The sequence below is a fragment of the Heloderma suspectum genome, chromosome 1 (assembly GCF_057233095.1).
Source record: "Heloderma suspectum isolate Gila_16-S chromosome 1, 16-S_ref, whole genome shotgun sequence".
NCBI classification, from domain to species: Eukaryota; Metazoa; Chordata; class Lepidosauria; order Squamata; family Helodermatidae; genus Heloderma; species Heloderma suspectum.
Window position 1 is genome coordinate 72,794,788 of NC_139458.1, and position 14,868 is coordinate 72,809,655.

The window sequence follows — 14,868 nt, forward strand, 5'->3', positions numbered from 1 at the left end:
TCCAGAACTGGGCAGGCTTTTTTATGTGTCTGCTGGCAAAGGCTAATCTGGCCTTTCGGTTCTTGCGCATTACCAGTGGTTGGCACCTTGTTGTGAAGCCTCTGTATTTACATTCATAAAGCCGTCTCTTTACTGTAGATGTTGACAATGACATGCCTACTTCCGCAAGAGCGTTCTTGACCTGGCTAGATGTTGTGAAAGGGTTCCTCTTCACCATGAGCAGAATTCTGCAGTCATCCACTTTAGTTGTCTTCCGTGGTCTTCCAGGCCTTTTGCTGCTGCTGAGCTTGCCAGTTAATTCCTTCTTTTTCAGGATGTTCCAAACTATTGTACTAGCCATTCCCACTGTTTTTGCTATCTCTCTGATGGGTTTATTTTGTTTCCACAGCCTAATGATGGCCTCCTCCACTCGCATGGACACCTCTTTGGACCTCATGTTGGGGGTTCCAGTGAACAGCTACCAAATGCAAATGGAACACTCAGAGCCATCTCCAGGCCTTTTCTCTGCTTGATTGGTCATGGGGTACCCAGGAAACAGGCCACCCCTGGCCATGCAGCTGCTGGTCAGCCATTCGTTCCATTACTTATGAGCCACCAACGGTGTGTGGGGGGGTGTATGCCACTGGCTGTCCTTCCTGAATAGTTAGTCACTTTTGTCAAACGCCTTGAATTACAGCTGAAAGTCCCAACTTCACTCCCATCTCGGTGTGTTTCCTTTCAAATTCAATGTGGTGGTGTACAGAGGCCAACTGCCAAAACAGTTATCCTTATCATAGAATCATAGAATAGTAGGGTTGGAAGGAGCCTACAAGGCCATCGAGTCCAACCCCCTGCTCAGTGCAGGAATCCAAGTCAGGGCATCCCTGACAAATGGCTGTCCAGCCTCGTCTTGAAGGCCTCCAGTGTGGGAGAGCCCACCACCTCCCCAGGTAATTGGTTCCATTGTCATATTGCTCTTACAGTCAGGAAGTTTTTCCTGATGTTCAACCGGAATTTGGCTTCCTGTAACTTGAGCCCATTATTCCGTGTCCTGCACTCTGGGATGATCAAGAAGAGATCCTGGCCTTCTTCTCTGTGACAACCTTTCAAGTACTTGAAGAGTGCTATCATATCTCCCCTCAGTCTTCTCTTCTCAAGGCTAAACATGCCCAGTTCTTTCAGTCTCTCTTCATAGGGCTTTGTTTCCAGTCCCCTGATCATCTTTGTTGCCCTCCTCTGAACCCTCTCGTTTGTCTGCATCCTTCTTAAAATGTGGTGCCCAGAACTGGACACAGTACTCCAGATGAGGCCTAACCAGTGCTGAGTAGAGGGGAACTAGGACTTCCCAGAATTTGGAAGCGACGCTTCTATGAATGCAGCCCAAAAGAGCATTGGCCTTTTTTGCAGCCACATCACATTGTTGGCTCATATTCAGCTTGTGATCGACAACAATTCCAAGATCCTTCTCGCTTGTAGTGTGGTTGAGCCACGTATCCCCCATCTTGTAACTGTGCATTTGGTTTCTTTTTCCTAGGTGCAGAACTTGGCATTTGTCCCTATTAAATGTCATTCTGTTGTTTTCTGCCCAGCGCTCCAGTTTATCCAGATCACTTTGAATTTTGTTTCTGTCGTCCAAAGTATTAGCTATCCTGCCCAATTTGGTGTCATCTGCAAATTTGATCAGCATTCCCTGCACCTCCTCCTCCAAGTCATTCATAAAAATGTTGAAGAGCACTGGGCCCAGGACTGAGCCCTGCGGTACCCCACTCGTTACCTCTCCCCAGTTTGAGAAGGTCCCATTGATAAGCACTCTTTGAGTCCGATTCTGTAGCCAACTGTGGATCCACCGGATCGTTGTTTCATCTAGCCCACTTTGAGCTAGTTTGCTCATCAGGATATCATGGGGCACTTTGTTGAAAGCTTTGCTGAAGTCGAGGTATATGATGTCTACAGCATTCCCACGGTCTACAAGGGAGGTTACTTCATCAAAAAATGAGATCAGATTTGTCTGGCAGGACTGGTTTTTGACAAATCCATGTTGGCTTCGAGTAATCACGGCATTGTTGTCAAGGTGCTTCCAGATGGATTGCTTTATCATCTGCTCCAGAATTTTCCCTGGGATTGATGTCAGACTGACTGGTCTGTAGTTCCCAGGTTCCTCCTTTTTACCCTTTTTGAAGATAGGGACAACATTAGCCCTCCTCCAGTCATCTGGCACTTCCCCCATCCTCCATGATTTCTCAAAGAGAATAGACAGCGGTTCTGAGAGTTCTTCTGCCAGTTCCTTTATGACTCTAGGATGCAGTTCATCTGGCCCTGGAGATCTGAACTCATTCAAAGTAATGAGGTGTTCCTTGACCATATGCCTATCGATCTCAAGCTGCAATCCTGCCCCTTCAGCCTGTACTTCACCTTGTTCCAATATTTCTGGACCTGACTGTATGTGAAGCCACAACTTGGTTTAAAACATTCCTCAAAGCAGTTTACACTCCTGAGACACATATTTTTTTCCTCAAGTGGGCTTGTCTCTTCAGCAGTGGAAACTCTTATGGGAGTGGGGAGGGGATCAGAAAAATCAGCCTCTTTGAGTGCCATTTTTTGGTAGAAAGGCAGGGTACAAATAAAACAAACCAACAAATAATAAATAAAAATGCTCCAGTACCTTTGAGCTTACCCTCCCAGCTTACAGCTACAGCCAGAGCATATGCTCTATTTGCCAGGAATAGCAGCCCTGTGCAAATTTTCCATCTCTAGCTGTTAAGTACCTGACAACTTTACATAATGGGAGCCATTCATGTTGTAAGCCATTCTGAACAAGACAGTGGGGTTGGTGAACTTGTTATAGGGATCCTGTTTTCTGCGGCATCCCAGTACTAAAAGTAATGGGTAAAATCCAATGGGGGCCATGCATTGTGGCCAGCCCCACCAGCCCAAGTCTGTGTTGCTGCGATATAGCATTTCCGAGGGCAAGCGCCGACACGAGCAAAAATGCACCCCTTCCTGATTCAAGCGTTTTCACTCGTGTCAGCGTTTGCCTCCGGAAGTGCTATATCAGGACTGGGTGCACATGGACTGGGGCTGGGCACACACGCGTGGCCCCTGTTGGATACTGCTCAATGCGTCTTCTGCATGTCCTACTACAGGTACCTTAAGCACAGTGCACTTTCCAGCTTCTGCACTCTGTTAGTAGAATGCTATAATTAATGCGATCTTATCAGTTAGAGGCTGCTTGGTAAGGAGAATTCTTCCTCAACTGCCCGGGTTAAAATAAATAGATGGTCTTCTGCCCGCAGGCAAAATACTTTATTTAAATAGGCATTTGGACTATAGAGCTGATTGTTTTGTTTTTTTCCTGCTCCTCTGCGTTTTAACCTGTATTTTAATTTAATGATGTTTGAACTGGCATATTTGATTTTCAGATGGTTTTATATTATTTGCTATGTGACTGTTATTTTCATTGTGGATTTTACTGTTAGCCACCTTGGGTAGATTTTACTGAGAGGCAGGGCAAAAATGAAACCAAAAACAACAACAAATGGACTTCTAGAAGGAAAAATGCATTGCTCTTTACCCAACAACGATAATTCTGCATCAAGTTTAGCCGCACAGCTTGGATACTACCATCATAGCAGCCAGTGTAGATCTGGAAAAGGGGGGAAAAGATTTAACAGAATAAAAGGCTTCAAAGAAAGAAAGGATGCAATCCTATGCATGTTTAGACAGAAAAAACCTCATACAACTTTCGGCATCCCTTCAGCCAGCAATGCTGGCTGGGAAATGCTGGGAACTGTAGAAGTTTTTTTTCTGTCTAAACATACATAGGAAGGATTGTGCTCTTAATGTCTGTCCTAAAAGTATTGATCAAAGGTACTAAATTCAGAATTGCACCCTGAGCTGAATATTCATGATTTGCTTTACAGTAATTTATAAACGTCAGGAAAAAAGAAACCAAACCTTTTTTGGAATCAGTTCCACCACTTTTCTGCAGAATTGGTTCACAATGGTAATGTAAATGAAATGGTAGTGTAAGTGAAACAGTTTGATCACTGAAGTTGAATACTGAACAATTGAAAACCCCTTCAGTTTCAATAGCCTATGAACAAAAGTTAATATTGCTATTTTATTTTTAGAAGTACTGGTCACCCTAGTATCATCTCTTTAAATATTCCTACCATTGTAATTGTCAAGTATGGACCCAAAAATAAAAAATGGGGGGTGGGGGGAGGTCACAATAGTAACATTTAAGTAGCATGTAATTATGTATTGAATAAAGTCTCCCAGTTACAACTAAGCTAAATAACTGAAGCCCACTTCTATAAGTAAACAAACTGCTTGCCAGCTCAAGCATCTGTTAAGTGCATGGATGATATCAGACTGAAATCTGAATCACATTTGATTGCATGTAAACTCCATTTACCAGCAGAAGCATTAAGAGCTTGTGAGAATGCTATTCAGGCTAGGAGAAGGACTCTGGGCTAGGTGCCCAATAGATTAAGAGTGCAATCCTATTTCATGCTGGCTGGGGAATGCTGGGAGTTGTAGGACTTCTTTCTGTCTAAGCATGCGTAAGATTGTGCCCTAAGAGTTTGAAGGGGTGGAGAAACATCATTTAGGGTCAGGATGGATATTTGCGGCCTCTAGATGTTGGATTGCAACTCCCAACATCCCTCACCATTTTAGCTATGCTGGCTAGGGATGATGGTAGTTTATTTATTTATTTATTTCATTTCTATACCGCCCAATAGCCGAAGCTCTCTGTTGCAGTCCATCAACACCTGCAGTCCAACAACACACATCCCCCAACCCTGATGTAGATATTTGTTACATTTATAAACCTACCTTTTCCTCCCAGGAGTCTGGTTGTGTATAAGGTTGTGTATATGGTCCTCCTCCTGTCCATTTTATCCTCACAAGCACACTGTGAGGTAGGTTGGGCTGAAAGTCAGTGACTGGCCCAAGTCCCCCCAGTGAACTTCATGGCTGCATGGGGATTAGAACCCGGTTCTCCCGGGTCCCAGTCCAACACTCTAACCACTACACCACATTGGCTCTCACAGGAAATGAGCATGCCTTTTAAACATGGGAGACAAGACAGAACCTTGCGAGGCACCATAGGCCAAAGGCCATGGTGTCCAGTGGTAGCACCCCAGCACCACCTTCTGGAGAAAACACGACAGAACTACTGCAATACAGCACCCACAAGGCCCAATTCAGCCAGGCGGGTTCCTTCTGGTGGCAGCCCCTCATGAGGTCCTGTTCCGAGAGTCCCCTGACCTTTGGACAAAGATTTTTGGTCGGTAGGGGAGCTAAAAAGCCCTGTTGCTTCTTGGCCAGCAGTAACAACCCTGTGGAGGATGGGGTGCTCCTCTCACCAGAAGGGACCAAGCACCAAGTTATTTGCATGGCTCTGTCTGCAAAACAAGTGGGAGGAGCAACCCATTCCTGGGTAACCACAACCCCTGAAGGAGAATCCATGGTTTTATGGAAAGGGAGAAATTATTACCATGCTCTTATGGATGGTCATGCACATTATCATATCCGAATGTCCTCCGTAGACTTGCAAACGGTCATGAGACTTTGGGTGAAAAGACAAGAAGAAAAATGTCAAGCATTTCACAAGCCGAGAATTCTGCGTTCATTTAAAAATTAGCTCACCCAGCTAAGATGCACAGCCATCACAACAACCCCCTGCTTCCTGCGGAGAGCTGTGCTCCACAGTTCGACTTCGCTCGTGTTACAAAATGCCGCTTCCTTCCAGCTACACAAGGCTGAACTGCGCTCCCCCAGGAAAAGGTGTTAAACCATAAAAGGCATGTAACTACAAGCACTGTGAGTGCAGGACTAGCCAACACGTAACACAAACCAAGGAACAAACATGCGCCTACCGCACAGGCGGGCTGTGACCTCCCTGCAGGGTTGATCCAGCGGACAGGAACAGGCTACCCAGCAGCTGTTTGACTTAACAGAAAATTGGCCTCTGAAGTCTGCGCAACTCCTGCAGGCTTCCCTAATTGTTTAAGCCAGACTTCCCTCACCACTGGCCAGGCTGGCTGGGGATTATGGGACTTGCACTCCAACGCATCTGGGGGGCACCAGGTGGGAGAAGGCTGGTTTAAACCCAATGGAACCAGATCAAATTATCTCCCATTACATATTTGAAGCCCAAAGCATCCCTTGGGATCAGACAGAAAAGCTCAGCATCCCGATTTCTTGGAGAAGAAGGGACAGCAGAATGTCAAAGGATGTCACTTTTTCAAGGCAGTCATGCTACGTCACCAAAAAGCAACACAAATTAGAATACGAATAAAGAAATAGATTTCTGTCACCTGAAGCTCATAAACACGAACACATTTGTCCAAGCATGCGGTTACCATCACTTTCCCCAGGATGTTCACGACCGTCACTGCGTGGTTGTGCCCTTTGTAGATCCGCACCAGCTCTCCCGTCTGCAATGAGATCATCAGTATAGCACAAAGGGATATATAAACAAACATCTCCATTCCTCATATCAGAGAGTGCTTACAGGTTCATGGACTTTAAGCAGGGTTTCCTTTACTTTAGTGTGAACTGTGAGTAAAGTAAACACTGCCACAAAACTCAGCCAACACCAAACCTCTGCCAACTCTTTAAACATCAGTCAGTCAGGCGAATACGGCCGCCCACAAAGTGAAGGTCAACCACGACATATGTCTGTTAGGAGTTCACCTTCACGCAGCTCTTACCCACTAAAAAAACACCAAATGCAGAAATGCCATTGCCAGGAGATAATGGGCCAGAGGTGGCTCGCCGATATTGGGTGTTATACCATCAAACAAGCAGCGGACAACACATGGTGCTGGTAAACTCTATAGTTGCAAATATGACCAAGTCTATGTTTTAATATCCAGCTAAGGAAGCTTCTCCCATTGCTTCGTACAAAATATACACACACAGCCACATAGCATGCCAGTTGTGAACTGTGCTTCCCTTTAAAATACTGTGTAAAGCCCTTGTTTCCACATATCTAGGCAAGGGACGGGAAATCTCCGGTCCATGAGCCGGACGAGGGCCTAATTGGGGCCACAGAAGTTCAAGCACCCTGCTCCACGGAGGCTAGCAGGGGCCTGGGGAGGCTAATGGAGCGAGGCATCGCCGGCGATCTCTCCAATCACTGATCTGATCAAAAATAACAGCAGGGAGTGCCCTTACTTGGCACAATGCCCCCCCCACACACACACCAATTGCTGCCCTGTGTCAGTGGGGGAAGGTGCAGGGCAGGGAAAGCCGTCGCAAGCAAGGTGTGAAGGGGAAAGACCCCGCCTGGGTCGGGGAGGCTTCAGTTTGCATGGGCTTCCCCCAGCTAGGGAAAGCCTGCAACGACAGAAGCCGCCCCTCCGCCCAAGGGGCCGGATGGAAAAGTGCTCCTCCACCTCATGTCTCAACTGGGATGAGTAAAGCCGGCTCAGTCCCCTTCGCTCTCTGCTGGGGGGCAACAGAGCAGCAAAGGGGACTGAGCTGGCTCTGCTTCACTGTCCCCTGGGTTCCCCGTGCAAGGCAATGGAGTGGGGGGGACTAAGTCAGCTTGGTTTTGCTCCTCCCTTGCATAGGGAAGGCGAAGGAGAAGACCAGTGCCAGGGTGGGCTTTGCACCTAACTGGGGCAAGCCCAGATGGATCAGAACAGGTTCCCTGGCTGAAGTGCTGGTGGAAGAGCTATCAGGGGAGAGACCACACCCCGATGTTACAGGCAGGCCCCTGACATCATCTGGCCTACTCAAAGGTTCCAGGGGGTGGGGGTAGGAATCCAGCCCCGGGACCCCAAACAGTTCCCCAGCCCTGTTCTAGGAGATGTCTGGCTACTTGTACATCCTTTTCAACAGACACGCTTTGCATATATTTAGTGCTCAGGTGTCTCTACTCAAATACAAAATGCAATGTGAGAAGCTGCTCTAATTCCTCAATTTAACACCAGCTTAGGACAGCGGCAAAGCTGGTTAACTTTGTGGTTTAAGTACTGGTTTTATATAAATGTTGCAACACTCCTTTAAAGTAAATTATTTCCTTAGAGAAGACTGAAGTACTTCCTGTTTCATAATTTCAAATGCAGTGATATTTGCTCAATTTTAAACATATGAGCAACTTACATGTATGTTGTGGGCATGGACAGACTGATCGCTGGAACCACTGAACACCAGATCATTCACAACCTTGGAAGAGACACAACCAAACAGCCAGATTACCCACAACACATTATCAACAGATGCTGCCTTCTTCCACCTATGCTACCTCTCACATTTAAAGGCTAATGTGACAACACAATTAAATATGATCTACTCTGCACATAGTGGATGTATTAGGAAGGCAGCCTGAGCAGCATCTAGGAGAGAGCTGAACTGGGCCCAAATCCCAGTTCAGCCATAGATTCAACGGGTGACCTCGTGGCAAATTAATCTATTCCAGCTTCAGCTCTGCATCAGGATTACCATTATCTATAACAGGAATGAGCAACTTCAGGAGGCCCAGAGGCCATTTTCACCCCCTGGACCTCGCCTACGGGTGCTGAAAAAAATAATAAAATGGTGTCCATAATTAGCTAGTTACCAAACTAATTTTGACCCTTTGGGAGCTCCGTAGTGGCTAAGCAACATCAAAATGGTGCAAATTAGTTTGCAAACAAGCTAATTTTGACTTGGTGGGCACTCCATAACCACTACAGTTGCCTTTTCTCCAAAAAAAACTTTTTTACACTGAATTTGGAGGACAGTGGGGCTGCAGGGAGTCCACATGTCCACCCCATCGACCTATAACATCAAAACACCACTCATCATCTTCACTTGGTTGTCAGAGATACCCATCCTGACACTCCAAGCAGGTCATTATCATCATCACTATTATTTAAAGAGTGATATCCATTTGTGTGGCACTTTACAGAGTGAACAATGGGAGGCCAGCAAGGAAAAGACTGAAGTAGTCGAGGCTGTAGATAGCCAGAGCTTTCACAAAGAGGGCAGAGGGGAAGGACCATATTCTTGCAATGTTGTATTGGAGAGCTATGCAACATGGCGACAGGATGGATATGAGGAGCAATCCAAGAAGGCCAGCTCTTTGTGCCTGGATCAAGAAGGTGGAAGGTGATGTATTCTCAATGGTATGGAGAGTATACAAGGTGAGGGAAGCTTGGAAGGAAAGGTGAGAAGTTCAATCTTGGTAAGTGAGATGGCAAAGAAGGAACCAGTTGGAAATATGGGATGGGAAACTGGAGATGCAGAAGGAGGAAGTCCTGAGGTACAGAGGTAGCGCTCGGTGTAACTGGCATATAAGTGGTACTGAATGCTATGAGATTTGATGAGATCATCCACGGACAGTGTGTAGAGAGAGAAAAACAGAGGGATGAGAACAGATCACAGAGGGATCCCAACAAAGAGCAGGGGTGGGGAACAGAGGTGGGCCCGAGTTTCTCTGTCTGGAAATATTGAATGATTGACTGCAGTTAGGGAAAGGGCCATAGCTCAATAGAAGAGCACAAGCTTTGGATGTAGAGTCCCCAGCATCTCCAGGTAGAGCTGGGAAAGAGCTTTGTCTGGAACTCTGGAGAGCCACTGCCAGTAAGAGTAGACAGTATAGAGCTAGGTGAACCAGTGTTCTAACCTGGTATAAAGCAGTTTCTGATGCTCTTAATCCTAAACAAGACCAACCAAAGGTACCAACTGAAGGGGGGGCGGGGAGGTTCATTTACAAGATCTGAACTGTTTCAAGAGGTGAAAAAAACACATGTGAAGTATGTCCATAACAAGCATTCATTTCAGGCAACTTGCCTTCATACAGAGTACTGTTTTGCTATGACCTTCAAGTGTTCGAAGCAGCAGTCCATTTCGGGCATCTCGCACACTGATTGTACAGTCATAGGACCCCACAATCAGCAACCTCCGTGCCCCCTCCTGGGCTGTGGCAAGACAGCTGATTGCCCTAGGACCATGGCACTCAAAGATATCAAGTTGTTTGTTATTCTGAAAAACAGCAACAAGCCAACAACCACAAGTTATTAATACAATCAGTATTTCCAACTGCATGTGCTAAGGCAGCATTATCCAGATGCTTTTTGCTTACATCATCAAAAACTAGCTACACAAATGCTATCCCAGTTCCCAAGAGTTCCAAAAGTCCATTTAATTAGGCTTTTAAAAGACATTCTTGATTAAGAATGTCAGTCTTGCTTAGGATTTCCTGCTTTTATGGAGGGAATTTATCTATTCACTGTACATCCTGATCGATCCCAATGGCTCTGAGTGGCTTACAAAAGGAGTGGACAGAAAGGAGATCTTCAGATGTTTTGGACTTCAACTCCCAGCATTCCTGACCAGTGGCAGGGGCTTCTGGGAGTTGAAGTCCAAAACGTCTGGACACCTTCTGCCCACCCTCGGCTTATACAGTGACCTGATACACATGATCAAAACAAGCTCGGCGGCTTACTGTGAGCTGCGGCGTGTGCCAGGCCCAATCTGCCTAATCACAAAGCCACCATGGCTTGTTTGGATTGTACAAACCAGCCCAGTATTCAAACTTTTTCCACTAGATAAAAAAACCCCTCCAAAATAAGTGAACGTTCTTACCTAGTCCATGGACTGCTTCACAGCAGCTATAGCCCTAGGACAGCTCGCTGGAGTCATGCATATTTGTGTTTGGGAATTGCCACCCAGAAACTGGGCGCAGATCGTTTTTTCCCTTGCTTCTGCAGCCACAGAAGTTGACGCAGGGAGGGGTTGCAGCTCAGTGGCAGAGCATCTGCTCTGCATGCAGAAAGTCTCAGGTTCAATCCCGAGTATTTCTAGGTCGGCCTAAAAAAGAATCCTGCCTAAAACCCTGGACAGCCGCTCCCAGTCAGTGTCAGCAGTACTGGGCTAGACAGACCAATGGTCTGGCACAGTATAAGGCAGCTTCCTATGTCCTGTGTTCCTACGTCCCACAGCAAGTTGCACTTGAAACCCTAATAGTTCTTTTCAGGTTACCATGCAAGTAAGCAGGGTTTTTTTTTAGAGGATTAGCCAGGTGCAGTTGTAACAATGGCTGCAGCAGCTCTAATGGAATGCACACCGCTCATACTGACCTTTATATTGTAAGTGACCACGCTACCATTTGCAAGTCCCGCATAAAGGAATCTCCATCTACTGTGCAGGCAGAGCACACGGTCATCCAGTTTAAACTGATCCACAAGGTCCCTAGTCTGTTAAGAGGAAAACTATACTTAGTAACCTATTAATTGAACACTTTGACAACTACCTGTAGGCAAGTGAGCCTAAAGAAGAAACCTGAAAGCTAGCTTTGTTTATAAACCTGTTAATTATGAGAGGCTCTTCTAGTCTGGCAAAGCTAGGCTGCTACACAAACAGGATGAAACAGGGCATTCACCTGGATAATGCAAGGCTATAGGCCTTGACTCCAAACTGTAGCTATGCCCTGTGGAGAACACTGGATGAATCAAGTATTCTAATTGTAAATATGAATTTAACAGTGCGCATATTTAAGTCGACTTTGGTGGATTGTTGTATGCTCTACTTCACTAAAGCATACACTTTTCAAAATCTTTGTTACAACGTTTCCTCAACTTCTATAATCATCCCAACTCCTTAAGGATTTTATTAGCCTGAGACCCAAGAATGATGTATTACTATACAAATGACAAGGTTTTAAGCAGTCATTTTTGTGCCGCTCCCAACCTTTCCACTTTTAGCAATAAGAGTATACTATATTAAAGAATTTTAAGATATATATATTTTTCCAGCCCTACGCTCTGGCCTATATTTCTGTAAGGCAGCATCAGATTTTTAGATGGCCAGAGATGTACACAGAGCTAAATAAATCATTATATTCCTAAATTCCTGGGCTGTTTCTAGCTATGCTAATCCATGTTAATCCATGTTAATGGAGCTTCAGGACACATAGTTCAAAATGAAAGACCTAATTTTTACTGTAATCCACCTGCAGGTCAGTTTCAAAATGTGGAAAATAGAAGAAATTCGTGAGATTATAATGGGGGATGTGAGTTTCTTTACAGTTTTGCACATCCTCAACACTGTGTATGCAATTACCTTGATGTTATAACAATTTATATTGTGGTCACTGGAGCCAGAATAGAGTGCTGCATGTTTCCCTGTTGTCTGGGTCACCAGGAGGCAGTTCACTTTTGAGGTGTGCCCTTCAAAGACACCGACGCATTTCCTATTCTGTGAGAGGCAGAATCAAGCATTGCAAGATTTACTCAATTACATTCAGATTGCAAACCAAGGCACAACCAAGCATCCCTCTCTCGTAATACTAGAACCTGGGGTCATCCCCTGAAGCTGATTAATGGAAGATTCAGGACAGATAAAATGAAGTACTTCTTCACACAGCAAATAAACTATGGAATTCGCTACCACAAGACATAGTGATGGCCACCAATTTGGAAGGCTTTAAAAGGGGATTGGACAAAATCATGGAGGAGTAGGTTATCTATGGCTACTAGTCCTGATGGCCCTATGCTACCTCCAGTATCAGACGCAGTATGCCTATGTGCATCAATTGCTGGGGAACATGGGTAGGAGGGTGCTGTTGCACTCATGTCCTGCTTATGGGTTTCCAGTGCGCAGCTCGTTGGCCAACAGGTGAACAGAATGCTGGACTAGATGGATCCTTGGTCCGATCCAGCATGGATGTTCTTATGTGCGTTACAAACCAAACACCTATTTCCAGCTTATGTACATTTAGGTTAATCAGAAGAAACATATGGTAAGAGCACCTGACAGCCAGGCACACAGGCCTCTACCAGATGAGGCCCTCTTCCCAAGTTGCTTTCCCTGCTTGCATCCTTAAAAATGTGAGTCCTTGCAACATGTGACTATTCAAACACAAACCTGATATCTGCCTAGCCTCTCTGAAGCTGGTCTATGAGATCTACATCTCAGACCACCCTTTATTTTCATGTGCGATAAACATACATGCCATTGCCTCAGCCATTTCCATATACCCACCATCTTAAGAAAGTTAACATGGAAAATGGAATTCAGTGTTCAGTTATTTTGCTGGTTTGAGTTTACTTCCCAGTGTGCAGCAGCATGGCTGTCCTTTTGGAAAATATGTTCTGTAGAGTAGATGGGGAAAAATGCCCCCACCATCAGGATTTTAAAGAGTGGCTGCAACCCACTGCCATATGAGCTCAACCCCTTTTGTTGCTTGATTGTGATGTACAGCTAGTAAGAATCATGCATGAAGGGAAAAGCTGAAGTATACAAAACAGGCCATTGCCAGCTGGGCATGGGATAACATCTGGAGCCCACAGCTGAAAACAAGATGAACCATCTTGTTCATCTCTGTTATTGAGACAACTTCTGTTGGGGCAGCAACAAGCAGTATCGTAAGCACCAAATTCTTCATAAGGCAAAACGGATATGTTCTGCATACTCCTAGGAAGGAGAGCTCGTATCCTTTATTGCATCACATTAACCATTTTGAATCTCTTTTACTGGCAAAAAATCCCTATCCCAACGAAGAAGTTGGGCATTCTTCAGGGGCCACTAAACTTGGTGAAAAGCTGCCAAGTACTTGTGGCTAAAATGCAGTACTATTTTTAGTGCCCCTCCCCACCTCACACTACTGGATGCTAAACATTTGGGCTTGTTTCAATTTAATTCTGGTTTAGTTGTATTTGTCTGCCCTAAGCCATGCTCATTTCTAATGAGACATTATGTGGGAAAAGAGGCTGCAAAGTCAGGCACAACCTTGGCAAGTCTACTTACCACTAGATTATAAGCACGGATAGTTTTGTCTGCCGAGCAGGTGTACATCAAATTCCCAAAAATCTGAATGGCATTCACTGAAGCCGAATGTCCCTCAAAGACCCCTTCTGAAGGTTCTTCATCTTCACCCGGCTCTGAAGAGACCTCTGTCAAATGTAATTGTCAAAGGCTGCAGTTAACTAAACATGCTGCTTACCATGGGAAAAGAAAACTAAAGAAAGAAAACATCTACCCAAAACTGCCAGGTGCTGTGCTAATGAAATGTATCTCACTATAGAAGTGAACAAAGCGTAACTGTTATGAGCTCCTTGGCTGAAAGAATCAGAAACGGAGCCAACTTGCAACTCTGGACAGGCTAGAAAAATACCACAGTAAGAAATTAGCTAGCAAATAAATATAATGAAACACTCTTTGGCTGAAGGACACATTCTTTTGCAGTCAGACAAGAAAGCTGTTGGAATGCATCTCAAATTAGCAATTGGTTTCAAATGGCCAAAGCCCTTGGGTTTATAAGGTGCTACATTAACTGTGCAGTGTGGTCAAACATACTATCTGAAAGTACCCTTTGAGTCCCTTCTTAGTATATGGTAGATGGCAATAATAATGTTGGACATACTGTGACAGCCTATTGAAATAACAGAGACTGGTTAGCCATCGGGAAAGATGACCTAACTCTCATCAGATGGATTAAAAGACAGCCAGGAGCTAAGAAGTGTCAGGTTTCTGTTCCACAGAAAACAAATCCAGAATTCAGCATGGAAATTTGGGCGTCTCCCTTTTTATTATTGTGGCATTTTAAAGTAAGTTTCCCTGGGTTTTTAGGAATATAGAAGATGCTACGGCACTCCACATTCCAAAAGAATTGTGTGACTCTCTCTACCCATTTCCCCCAAAATCATCCCACTTGTTTCTTCATTAAAAAACAAACATAGAAATGGATGTACCTGATGAATTTTTTGACCCTTTTATTGATGATATGGACGTTTGAGTCTCAGCCACGCTATGGAAGAAATGGAATGCCATTGCTATTACAAAACGTTAAGCAATGCACACAAAAAGACATACTTTCAAGACACCTCAATGTAAGATCTTCTGGGGAAGATATTTACTGGGAAAAGGAATTGACCTGAATACCAGGAT

General features: G+C 44.9%; 1 protein-coding gene across 3 annotated transcripts in view; it reads right to left on the reverse strand.

The window, feature by feature from the left end:
* ZNF106 (zinc finger protein 106) overlaps positions 1-14,868 on the reverse strand; it is a 55,416-nt gene that overhangs the window by 8,232 nt on the left and 32,316 nt on the right. For all 3 annotated transcript variants that reach the window (XM_084846635.1, XM_084846644.1, XM_084846652.1), the window contains 9 exons: positions 14,673-14,728; positions 13,729-13,874; positions 12,043-12,177; positions 11,061-11,177; positions 9,772-9,963; positions 8,101-8,163; positions 6,306-6,425; positions 5,483-5,554; positions 3,551-3,622 (listed from right to left, as the gene is read on the reverse strand). In XM_084846635.1, coding sequence (XP_084702761.1) covers positions 3,551-3,622; positions 5,483-5,554; positions 6,306-6,425; positions 8,101-8,163; positions 9,772-9,963; positions 11,061-11,177; positions 12,043-12,177; positions 13,729-13,874; positions 14,673-14,728 — 973 coding nt within the window. The remainder of the gene's footprint in view (positions 1-3,550; positions 3,623-5,482; positions 5,555-6,305; positions 6,426-8,100; positions 8,164-9,771; positions 9,964-11,060; positions 11,178-12,042; positions 12,178-13,728; positions 13,875-14,672; positions 14,729-14,868) is intronic.